Source organism: Polypterus senegalus, chromosome 8 (genome assembly GCF_016835505.1).
Source record: "Polypterus senegalus isolate Bchr_013 chromosome 8, ASM1683550v1, whole genome shotgun sequence".
Classification (NCBI taxonomy): Eukaryota; Metazoa; Chordata; class Cladistia; order Polypteriformes; family Polypteridae; genus Polypterus; species Polypterus senegalus.
The window spans coordinates 153,531,161-153,544,362 of record NC_053161.1 but is presented as its reverse complement, the minus strand read 5'-3'; the positions used below and the strand labels follow the sequence as shown (position 1 = coordinate 153,544,362).

The 13,202-nt window shown below is 41.1% G+C and overlaps 1 protein-coding gene across 1 annotated transcript; it reads left to right on the top strand.

Moving 5' to 3' along the window:
* Positions 1-1,783: 1,783 nt before the first annotated feature.
* LOC120534629 (gastrula zinc finger protein XlCGF26.1-like) lies at positions 1,784-12,232 on the top strand. The gene is made up of 2 exons (XM_039762220.1): positions 1,784-2,111; positions 10,221-12,232. The coding sequence occupies exons 1-2, from the start codon at positions 1,784-1,786 to the stop codon at positions 11,543-11,545; spliced, it is 1,653 nt and encodes a 550-aa protein (XP_039618154.1). The 3' UTR covers positions 11,546-12,232.
* Positions 12,233-13,202: the final 970 nt, after the last annotated feature.

The following is a 13,202-nucleotide window of genomic DNA, read 5'->3' as shown; positions in this document are numbered from 1 at the left end:
ATTCAGAGCCACACTCTGGCTAGGCCACTGTAAAATCTGGATCTTCTTTTTGTCAAACCATGCTTTGGTTTCTTTTGCCTAGTGTTTCGGATCATTGTCCTGCTGAAGGTGGTAGCGTCATGGCTGACGTTTGAAGGTTTTCTTCCCAAATCTGGATATACTTCTTACTATCCATTCTTCCTTCAATATGGACAAGGAATCCAGTGCCTGCCCTAGAGAAGCAGCCCCAAAGCATGATGCTCCCCCCACCATGCTTGATGGTAGGTATGGTGTTTGCCCTTCCATCTGCCAGACACACGCCTTTGTATTGAGGCCAAAAAGTTCAATTCTGGTCTCCTCAGCCCAAAGTACATGACTCCAGAATGTAGGACTCTTGTCAAGATGTCTGCTAGTGAATTCTACTTGAGCTTTCAGGTAACATTTTTTTAGTAGTGGCCATACAGCCCCTCTCTGTGCAAAACCTTCAAAAGGTCTTGTGCGTATCCACTCAAATACCGAGAATTACCTTAGGATTTGCTCTTACTTCTCTGACTAGTTTTCTTGACATTTTCTTTGTTATTTTAACAGGCAAGTTCACTATCCTTCCAGTTGTCTTCCACTTTGCTATTATGGCCTTCACAGTCGACACACTGAGGCTAAGGAGCTTGACAATCTTCTTGGCACCATCACCATCTTTAAACCTCTTAATCACAGTGGTTCTTAAGTCATTAGAAAGTTCCCTTGTCTTCATTTGCGTCGGTTTTTGAGGTTTCACCAAATAAGCCACTTGTACTGATTTTCCAGTTGTATGTTCCTAAGAACTGGTCTAAATAGTCACTTAGAGACCAGTCAGCAAGCTAGAGGATGAATGGCTTGATTATTTACACCAGTTTTCATTAGCCTCATTGCATTGTTAACAATCATACAGTCTGCAAGCTCTTAGGGCTCGAATACTTAGTCAACAGCAGATTTCACTGATACGTTCTTTATCATTGCAGAAAAATTTGATTTTCAGGATTTTTCAGTGAAAATTTATTGTAAAAGCGACCCTCATTTATATCTGACAGTATGAAACTAAAGATGCATTTTCAGGAAATTGAAACTTTGTCTAGGGGGTCGAATACTTTTTCAACCCACTGTACAGTATGTGAGCTTCTGTTGAGCAATTCACATTGTCATCACTATTGCTGATTCATCTGATGGTCCAATTTCAGTTTGTTTCAAAACTGGCTTTACATTTCTTTCATTTAAATGCCATTGTGTGTTTTGGTGGAAGGCTCTGCCCAACTCATGAATGACAAACACGTAGGAGTAATAATGATTTTTTTTTTTGCCGCATGGTGTTATTTTATCCACTAGATCACAGCTGAATACTGTCCAGGGTGCCGTCCGGGATTAACACTTGACATGCAAACAGTATAGCTTAAATCGAGGGACACTCTGGCTTAACCATTTGTACCTAGAATTCCAAGCCCGAGAGATGCTCAGGGTTAACACCACGGAGGTTCACATTGATATTTTCATTGTGGTTCATAATAACTGCAGCTTTCGATGATTACATACAGGTTGCCTGCTTTTTCCTGACTCTTGTGCTGTTTTCTGTTTCAGGCCTGCTCTGTTAATAATTTGGAAACGTTTTTTGGGACAAGCCTATTATGTCATTTTTTTTTCCTTGTTTTTTACGGCCACAGGTGTGTAAAGAAGTCACCCTTTCATTCAACACAGAAGTTCACAACTGTGAATGTGAAAACAAATCCTAGCCGATATGTGCATATATTAGTCAGAGAGGGGGTCACATCGATAAATGGTCTCTCCGATGGATGACATCATGAAGCAAACATTGGCCAGCATTAAGGAAGAGGACTGTGAGTGGGAGTCTGACAAGTTTACACCAGACGCTTGGGACTGTGAGACAAGAATTTCTGCTGTTAAAAAGGAGGAATCCGAGGAGGAATTTGTTTGTATTAAGTTTGAGGATTCTGTCTCAAATGGCTTTAGCCTTGAAGGATCTCCGGAGCAGCAGTGTGTAAAGTGTGATTCTGAATTCTCTGAGTCGGAACACACGGTCACTGAGGAGATGCGTTACAAGATGGAACCAAATGAACAAGCAACTACGTGGCAGCCTGAGCTGTGTAAGTGTTAAAGTCGTGTTAATGCTCATTTCACTTGGGTGATCTACGTACCAATGCCATAGGAAGTTGGAGGTAGTAGGTCATACAGTAGGTCAAAGAGATGTTATTGTCACTTGCAGAGGGTACTGTGAAGTTTTTATTGTCCCCACCCTTTAGCTTTGTGATCAGTGAGTAGAGCTTCCTCACCTCAAAACGTTTTTAGCTGCAAAATCTCAGAACATATTTTCATACTGGCAGATAAGGGCAGCAGGGACACACATTAAGTATTTTTAAGAATAAAGGGGGCTTGTTTTGCTTTTCTTTTTCATTCATATGTGCCGATTATACAGTTATTGTTGCATTCAGATTCAATTAGATTAACTTTATTAATTCCAAGGGGAAATTCAGATGCTTACAGCAACAGAAAATAAAAACAAGGCTCCAGATTCACAGGACAAGTAGTACAGCCAATTAATCAATAAATAAATGTATTTTGCGCAGATATTTCAAAATGGGCTTAACGAGAACATCCAGGGTGGTGGGAGAATTGAATTGCTTGATAGTAGTGGGCAGAAAAGACCCTCTTAGCTCACTATGATGGAATGAGCCTGTGGCTCAAAGTGCCCCAAGAGAGCGCATCGTGGTGGGTATTTTTCATGATGGTGTTTCATTTTGCCACCTTCGTCTTTTCCACAATAGCTTCCAGTGTGTCCAGGTTTAACCCAGTGAATGGTGCAGGCTTTCCTGATAAGTTTGTCCAGGCATTGGGCTTCCTCTGAGCTCATGTTGCTTCCCCAGGAGATTGCAGTGTAGAACATCACATACTGGCCACTGTGGACTGGTAGAACATTTCCAGCAGCTTGCTGCATACATCTAAAGACCTGAGTCTCCTTAACAAGTCCAGTCTGCTCGTCTGCCGTTCTTGTACAGAGCCAAATGGTTGTCAGACCAGTCCCATTTACTGTTTATGTAGACCCAAGTACTTGTAACTCTGCACCACTTCCAGGTCCTCCCTCTGAATGGTCTTAGAGGTTCCTTGGCACATCCCCAGCTCTTTTTTCTTACTGATGCCGAGTTGCAGGTTGTTGTTCCTGCACCACAAGACAAAGTCCTCCACAGCCGTCCTGTACTCTGACTCGTCTCCATTATTAATGCAGCCTATGATGGACAAGTCATCTGAAAATTATCTGTAGATGGCAGGTGCTGGAAGTCTCTATACAGAGTAAACAGGAAGGGACAGGACAGTTCCCTGAAGCACTCCAGTGTTACACACCACCATTTCTCACATATGGCCCCACAGCCTCACAAACTGCCATTTTATGGTCAGGTAGTTCATGCTCCAGGAGACTGTGGAAACATCAAGATGAAAGGCCTTGAGCCTTTCCCCAGTCAATGAGGCAAGATGGTGTTAAAATGCTCTGGAAAAGTCAAAGAACATGATCCTGACTGTGGTGCTGGCTTCTCTCCAGTGTGAACTCTTGTACGCTCTTGTATCTTGCAGGCGGCGCTAGCTCCCTTGGAATGAGTTCTTTTGTAATTGCAGCATGTTGCATAACCTGAATCCACGTAGATATGATATAAAAAGGCAATACCCCTCCCTTAGTGATACAGCGGTAAGAAATCATATAGGAAAAACAACTTAGCTATCTTTAATGACGGTTTACACTGCATAACAGATGAAGGAAGCCAATGGCAAAACCCAATTCAGGAGTTGGGGGCCCGACGTGTAGAGTCTACCATTTTCGTTGCTGCGTTTGGAAGGATTTTCAGGATCGGATGACGTTATCTCTCATCCGTCCGTCAGCTTCAAAGGTATGCCAGGCAATGTTCCAAAGCTTTATACTGTTTCTTCATGTGCAGGCCCCCAATTAGGTAAATCATGCCAATCCAAACAAGGCAATACAGTTTCATGCTAACTTTGACAGACGAAAAATAGTATACAATGGTCCACAGTCTGACCACACGTTTCCCAGTTGTGTCTATCTGTCTTGTCTTATAATGCTTGCCTAGCAGTTTTTTTATTGTGAACCCCTGTGCTAAATCTGGCTGTGTGTCAACTGTGCATGTGAGTGGGAAAAGTTACAGTGACATATTAAACTTACGCTTATTACAGCTCTGTGGAACACACAGAACAGAGCATCCACCACACCAATATGTGTATCTTTGTTGAAAGTATGAGATTAACTTATCATGACTTATCAAATTGTTATTCTATTTGATTTACTCTACAATATTTGGTAAATTGTAACAGTTGACCTAGTGGGGAGGAGGAAGGGGAATGGTGTATAATAAATGCACAAGGTCTCTCTTATGCTGTGCTCATGTGAGACTGGACTTTACGGAGCTCCGACATGTAATGCTTTTAACTTCCCACTTTAGTGCATTCACTTGAGTTTCCGGAGGGACTTTCGTAGAGAGACGACTGGTTACTTGGTCTGCAGAAAAAGAAATAGATGTGTTTTTTTTGTGAAAATAAAGATCAAACTTCACGTATTGAATGCATACCCCACTGCTTTCCAATTTGAAGAATTTGGGTAACTTTGAATCCGAGAATACAGAGAAAACCAAAGCTTCAAGTCTATAGGATGTTCATGTGAAATTTCCAGCTTGGACACTCTGACTGTTTCCCATTAGTCCAATAGCACGTGAGGACAGCATTTGAGAGGTGACATTGATAAATGGTTAAATAATGGTAGCTTTAAATACAACAAATATATATTAACATTTTTAATTCCGTCACAATAGAAGCAATCCCAAAAGAAGGCATGCACACAAAGTTTAAATGAAACCACATGCAAAAAAGGCATGTTCACCAAATGTTTTGGTTGAATTTTTAGCTTATTTTAAAAAGTAACAGTACATGTCTAAGAATGGCAGCTGTAAGTTAAACTTGTCACTAACTTGCTGGAGCTGTGACTGTAAATGAATCGCAGTGTCTGGCAAATTTCACAACTGTTTCTGAGTTTTCACACTGATGCCAAGACTCACATTGTTTAACACGTGTAGAGTAAGGTGAGGGTTACTTTTGGCAATCACTGACTGCCAGAAAATATACGGGAACATTGTGTGGTATAAACACCTTTTACAGCTTGGATGCAGTGTTCCCCCCAGTAGGCTACTGATTGGCATTTACAGTGGGTACGGGAAGTATTCAGACCCCCTTCAATTTTTCACTCTGTTATTTTGCAGCCATTTGCTAAAATCATTTAAATTATTTTTTTTCCTCATTAATGTACACACAGCACCCCATATTGACAGACAAAAAAGAATTTTTGAAATTGTTGCAGATTTATTAAAAAAGAAAAACTGAAATATCACCTGGTCCTAAGTATTCAGACCCTTTGCTCAGTATTTAGTAGAAGCACCCTTTTGAGCTAATACAGCCATGAGTCTTCTTGGGAAAGATGCAACAAGTTTTTCACACCTGGATTTGGGGATCCTCTGCCATTCCTCCTTGCAGATCCTCTCCAGTTCTGTCAGGTTGGATGGTAAACGTTGGTAGACAGCCATTTTTAGGTCTCCAGAGATGCTCAATTGGGTTTAAGTCCGCGCTCTGGCTGGGCCATTCAAGAACAGTCACAGAGTTGTTGTGAAGCCAGAAAGAAAGAAGATAGAACTTTTTGGCCATAATTCGAAGCGGTATGTGTGGAAACAACCAGGCACTGCTCATCACTTGTCCAATACAGTCCCCACAGTGAAGCATGGTGGTGGCAGCATCATGCTGTGGGGGTGTTTTTCAGCTGCAGGGACAGGACGACTGGTTGCAATCGAGGGAAAGATGAATGCGGCCAATTACAGGGATATCCTGGACCAAAACCTTCTCCAGAGTGCTAAGGACCTCAGACTGGGCCGAAGGTTTACCTTCTAACAAGACAATGACCCTAAGCACACAGCTAAAATAACGAAGGAGTGGCTTCACAACAACTCTGTGACTGTTCTTGAATGGCCCAGCCAGAGCCCTGACTTAAACCCAATTGAGCATCTCTGGAGAGACCTAAAAATGGCTGTCCACCAATGTTTACCATCCAACCTGACAGAACTGGGGCCTCATGTATAACGCCGTGCGTAGAACTCGCACTATAACATGGTGTAAGCACAAAAGCCGAAATGTGTTTACGCACAGAAAAATCCAGATGCAGGAATCTGTGCGTACTCCAACTTCCACGTTCTTCCGCTACATAAATCCCGATCAGCGTGAAAACTAACGCTCGTGCACGCGCATTATGTAACGCCCCAAATCCTCCCAGAATTACGCCTTTTTGAATATGCAAATCAATATAAATCGCCCTTAAGCGCAGCCTTCTGTGAAAAGACAATGGGAAAAGCACGGGGAAAATATAAGAATTTCAGCGAATACCAAGTGGAGGCAAAGGAAAAACATACTATTTGTTCAAATAAGCCGTGGTATAATCAACAAAAGGAAGTTGATCGAGTGACATAGCGTGTTGGAGAAACTTGAAAGCTCACATTCACAAAATCGCACAGTGCCGGAAATAAAAAAGAAGTCACATATCAAAGTTGCCGTGAAAAGAAGAGTTGTAAGCCCACTGTCTGAGTGTCATATGAAAGCTTATTAGGGTACAGAGAAAAAAGGCACGCGGTTGGGAAAAAGCACGAAATGTCAACTTCAATCTCGAATTTTCCACTTTAATCACGTAGTTTATTTTGTCATTTAGTAGAACATTATAAACTTCATCTTAAAATCGTTTAATTAACCAGTTTCTCAAATTACATCGTAATTAAATTAGCACGTTAAATGCTTTGTTTTGTATTTAATCTTCTACTCGTATGTGCTCTATGTGTGTGAATCACTACTTGCTTCTTAAACCGGCTCTCTTCCTCCAACTGGACACAGAGTCCATTACATTTGTGATATTACAGCTCTCTGAATAACTAAAATACTGAGATGTATTTTTCATGATGATAGGAGTTAAAGCACATTACTAAACATGTGTTTCACTTCGATGAAATAATTTATTGCAGCAGTACTCAGGGGCTCTAGGCTTGTGGTGGCACTGGGCAGAGGAAGAATCGGTGGCTCCTTCTTCGGCCAATGTCAGTAAGGTAGCTTATGCACGGTGGAAGGCTACGTTCGTTGCGGACACTGCACAGCAGCCTCGTGCTCATGACACAAGCATTTATCTTTTGTCGAAATTTGTCGCTGTGTTGTTATTTTCTCTTTTTGTGTTATATTCAATATATATTGGCGTGGCCGCCCCAAGAGTCCTTGCTTTTCTTTCCCCAAGTAACCGATCGCCACACAATCAGCTCTGTAATAGAAGTTAAGCCATCTGTAAGCTTAGCCGATTCTTCAAAACGTTTAAAGAACATTGAAATATCTTCGTAGTACATGTTTAATTATTCTATCCTTCACGACACTCCCAGTGAAGAATATAGATTATTTAAATGAAGTTAAAGTTTTATCTGTATAATTTAACAAACATATTTTGCTGAATTTCACCTTAAAAATGATATTGTCATCATATGTAAATACGCGCTTTATAAAGTGGCTCAGGTTGTGAGATATTATAACTGTAGTGCAAGTTTACAGTGGGGTGATTGTACTTATAAGTACAAACCGTTCTACAAGGAGCAATTGATTGAGTGCATTTAAAGTTCTTGGGATGAAACTGTTTCTGAACCGCGAGGTCCGTACAGGAAAGGCTTTAAAACGTTTTGCAGTGGCAGAGACAGCGTGTCCTTAAAGCTGTATACAAATAATTCTCTTTCCGATCAGCTGCTGCTGTGATTCACACTCAGATACAGTGATATAAATACTCCGAGTGGTGCAGTGAGAGTAATATGGAAAAAGATGATCCGCTGTGGCAACTCCTAATGGGAGGAGCTGAAAGAAGAAGAAGGAGAAGAAGGAGAAGTGAGAGTAACAATGCTAAAGCAGTTATGGTATTTGGAATACTATGGCTGTTCCCTGGACCATTATATTGTTACGAGTTAATTACAATCAGATGCATTACACTAATAAACAATATGCGGTTAGTTTCTGTGTATTTATAAAGCCGCGTCATGAAAATAAAGAGTAACCACACAAGAACAGTAGCACTGCTTTGACGCTGGGTGCTGCCAGTTTGCAAAACCGAGCAGAGAACTTGCGTACGACAAGACATGAGGTACCGTGGAAAAGTGCGTGGCTTTACACCAAGTGTAGGTTTTATACATCGCAATTTGAATGTGGAAAAGTTCTTATGCAACATTTCTGTGCGTACGCACCGTTTATACATGAGGCCCCTGGAGAGGATCTGCAAGGAGGAATGGCAGAGGATCCCGAAATCCAGGTGTGAAAAACTTGTTGCATCTTTCCCAAGAAGACTCATGGCTGTATTGGCTCAAAAGGGTGCTTCTACTAAATACTGAGCAAAGGGTCTGAATACTTGGAACCATGTGATATTTCAGTTTTTCTTTTTTAATAAATCTGCAACAATTTCAAAAATTCTTTTTTTGTCAGTTAATATGGGGTGCTGTGTGTACATTAATGAGGGGAAAAAATTTATTTAAATGATTTTAGCAAATGGCTGCAATATAACAAAGAGTGAAAAATTGAAGGGGGTCTGAATACTTTCCGTACCCACTGTACCTTAGTTCTGTTGTAGTTTTATTACTTGTGGTTACTTTTACTGTTTTTGGTCCTATTCTTTAACAGTGTTAAGTTATGAAACAGCCTTGTAATTTGTAGCTATGAAGAAAATTAATTTATAAGTTAAATGAGTAGTTGTAAGGCTAGCTTTTTGTACACCAACTTCATCTTATATGTTCTGGCCTGACAGATGTGAGATCTCCCATGCTTCATAGAGTGTGTTCTTAAATACTCTGCTGTCGCATAGTCCTGGAGTGGACACTGAAAGAGCAGCAATTCTGAGCTCTATAAGCCCTTTGATCAGTCTTGAAGGGTAAATGTAATTGCTGTTCAGAAACCTGCCGTCTGTAGAGTTTTCCTGTTTACCTTAAGGCAGGAATGGTGTAGCTATAAATATCCCCTTAGTGATGACATTTTATCCTTAAGCGATAAAGTGTTGACACTGGCTAAGGTGTTAGAACTGTAAACTTGAGTTGACTTACCTCTTTAAATGTTAATTGTTCACTCATCTCTCCTATTATAATAGATTGCAGTTGCGTTATTCAATCTATATACATGCCTGCTTCCACTTTTCCATTTTGTCAGAAATGTAAACTTAACAACTTCTTGCTTTTTGAGTACTAGAGAGAGGGTGATAGAGAGCTAATGTTGTAGGGATACATGGATGGTACTTTTCCACCACAAATCCAGTCCAAACTGTGATTACCCCAAAGGTTTCTAGAACATACTGTAAAATTTCACTGCATGGTTGCTTTCACGGCCAAATGCACACATCATTTTCTAGCCGTGCAATGCCTCTATCAGCCTGTAGTAGTACCATGTTGTGCTTTCAGGACCGGCTTGTCACCCACATCTGTTTTTCTGTACACATTGAGAGTTTTCACCAGCTGCTTGCCAACACTCCTTGGACTTACCCTGACTATTGGAGAGTAGGCCACATGTTACATGTGTTAGTTTCCTAGCTCTCCATTGTATTGCTGTATAACATTGTCGTAGTCTTACCAGCTACTGTCTAACATTCAGCATCTATAGCAAGTGGATCTACCATCCAAAAGAGAGCTGTCTCTGCTCTATGACTTGCAGAAAGACTCAACTGTGTATATAGGGTGGTCCAGATCTAATTAAGTAATTTTTATTACGCTATAGCTTAAGTTTATTACATAGAGAATTCACAAAAAATTATTTTTGTTGCTGATAGATGGCAGCACCTGCCCTACATTCCAAAATGGCAGGGAGACAGTTGTCATTTGAACAGCGGGTGTGATGTGTTCGCTATTGCATAATTAGACCTGGACCACCCTGTATTTTAATTTCCATTTTTAGGCCCTATTTCAACTTTGAAACGACACTATTGTCCCCCTTTGGAGTCTATATTGAGGTCTTGGTTATCACAAGTGTTCAGGTGAACGGGCCATTTAATGCTGAATGGCCACCTTAGGCTGTCTTTGTTTCTATAGCTGTCATTTATTTAAAGCACTGTTCAAATTATTTCTTGTTTTGATTTCTTGCTTACAGATATTCAAGAGAGTAATGACTTCCTTACATCTTCATTTGGACAGACTCCCCTTCAGGGTGCACCACAACAGAAGCAGGAAGAGGAAAATGGAAAGAAATTAAGAGTTTGCAGATTAGCTCTCATCCACCAGGGCAAAATATAAACCAGGTCGCTTTACTCATCTGCTATGACTGTGGGAAAAGTTTCAAAACCAGATCTAGTTTTAAGGATCATCGGAGGATTCATAAGAGACACAGGCTGTATTCTTGTTGTGAATGTGGCAAACAATTTTCATGCAGCAGCAGTCTTAAAAACCACAAAAGAATTCACACAGGAGAGAAGCCGTACTTCTGTCCCGAGTGTGGAAAACGATTCTCACAAATGAGCAATCTGCAGAGCCACACGAGAATTCACAGTGGCATTAAACCCTATTGCTGCTCTGAATGTGGCAGGCGATTCTCAGACAGTAGCACTCTTCGACAACATACAAGAATTCACACTGGAGAGAAACCATTTCGCTGTTCTGTATGTGACAAACGATTTTCCCGCAGTAGCAGTCTTCGGCAACATACAAGAGTTCACACTGGAGAGAAGCCGTATTGCTGCACGGAATGTGGCAAAAGTTTCTCTGAGAGCAGCACTCTGAGGAGCCATGAAAGAAGTCACCTGGGAGAGAAACCATATTGCTGTTCTGAATGTGGGAAACGATTCTCACGCTTAAACAATCTCCAGAGGCACACACAGACTCACACAAGGGAGAAACCATATTGCTGCTCTGAATGCGGTAAGCGGTTCTCACAACGCAGCAGCCTTCAGCGTCATGCCAGAAATCACACTGGGGACAAGCCATATTGCTGCTCTGAATGTGGTAAACAATTCTCTGAATCAAGCCAACTGCAGACTCATGAAAGAATTCACTCGGAAGAGAAGCCGTATTCGTGTACAGAATGTGGGAAGCAGTTCCCAAAAATGAGCAATCTTCGTAAACACAAAAAGGTTCACTCGAAAGAGAAGCCATATTGCTGTTCAGTCTGCAGCAAGCAATTCACACACAAAAGCAGTTTTCGGCAACATACAAGAATTCATACAGGAGAGAAGCCATATTGCTGTTCCGAATGTGGTAAACGATTCTCGCACAGTAGTACTCTTTGGAAACATGTGAAAATTCATACTGGTGAGAAGCCATACTGCTGTTCTGAGTGTGGCAAACGGCTTTCTAGCAGTAGTAGCCTTAAGAACCACAAAAGAATTCACACAGGAGAAAAGCCTTATTGCTGCCCTGAATGTGGCAAACAATTCTCTGACGGCAGTAGTTTTAGAAAACACACAAGACTTCATAGTGAATCAGTGGCTGAGAAAAGCATCTAATTGTGGCAGTGCCTAACTTCATGGTGATTCAAAGCATTGCTAGCAATGTAAATGGAGAAGAATCTGGAGCCATGGCATTCCTGGATGCAGGATATCGGGCAGTGATTAAATTGACTCCTATGTTAGAAACCTCACCACCAACTGAAGCACAAATCAGTATCTGAAAGGTTTTGAGTTTGCATGCTAGACAGAGATGGAGAATGATGAGGTGCTTATCATATGAAGATACACCAGTCCACTCTGACGGGAAAATAGAGGACTGGATTACGATCAAAGAAAAGTCATCACCATTGTCTAGATTTCATAAGATCCACAGATTCCTCCAGGAAGTGTTTTTACCGACAGCCCAAGTGTTCTAACAATTTATTTTTAAAGTCAGAGTTAATAGACTGTCAAAATATATACAGGGTGAGTCAAAATTATGTGCACACTAATGGCACTGCTATGTATTTACTTATACTGTACTAGCTGTGTAAACCCAGGCTCCTAGAAACCATGGATTCTGGCACTTCAATCAATCAATCGCATCGGTTGTGCATTAGAGGCCAAGCAAGGTTCTCTTTCCTTGGCCGTTTTTTGTTTTGTGGATGTTTTCTCCTCCATTGTTTCTCATCAGTTAAGCGAGTTTCTCTCTCCTTGGGAAATTTCGTTTTGCCGATGTGCTCACCTCACTTGTGTATAAGTGGCTAAGCCGGTTTCACTTTGGTGACAGAGTTGCTTTCTTTGAGCGTCATGCTGTAGCCTCGCACTTCCAGGCCAGACAGACACACTTCCATGTGTAGACGTTTATATATAAGAGACAATTTCTGTGCCACATATGGTGCATTTGTTGAACATGATGGCAAAGAGGTTGAAACCTTCCTGTAAATCATCTTGCACATATAAAGTATCTTTTTTGTGAAAAAATTGTTTCCGCCATTCAAATGTTAACTTAATTTTGACTCATCCTTTGTGTGTGTGTGTATATATATATATATATATATATATATATATATATATATTGTGAATATTAAATAAAAACTGGGCCTCATTGTACTGCAATAGCAGCTACAAGTCTTTTGAGGTAAGTGAACCTGCTTGGACCATTGCTGTGGAGCAATTCTGTCCCATTCTCCCTGGCAGATTCTCTGTAGATCATGCCGGTTGGTTGTTCCAAAGAGTGCCACTGATCGTCAATGGGGCCATGACTAGGCCATTGTTAGACATTCATCTCTGTGTCACCCCATTGTTTCCTGGACTTTGTGCTTGCGATTGTTGGCCTGCTGGAAAGCCAAACTTATCCCAAGCCTCCATTCCTTAGCTGACTAGATCAGAATCTGCTCCAGCATTTCCCTGTGTTTAGTTTCATCCTTCACCCATCAGTTTTAAGATTCATAGTCCTATTGAGAATTATCCCCACACCATCATTGTGCTGGCCCCATACTTACTCCAGGGATGGCATTTTTTTGAAGCATGAGCAGTGTTAGGTCTGTTCCACATATGGTGGTTTGAGTTTTAGCTGAAAAGCTCCATCTTGTTTTCATCTGAGCATAAAACCTTTTCCCACATGTGCTGAACTCCAGAAGTACTTTTTATTTAAATTCTTCACTAATGCCCCCTTTCTGGCCACCCTCGCAAATAAGCCACTCTTATGGGCATCTCTTGATATGGTGAACTC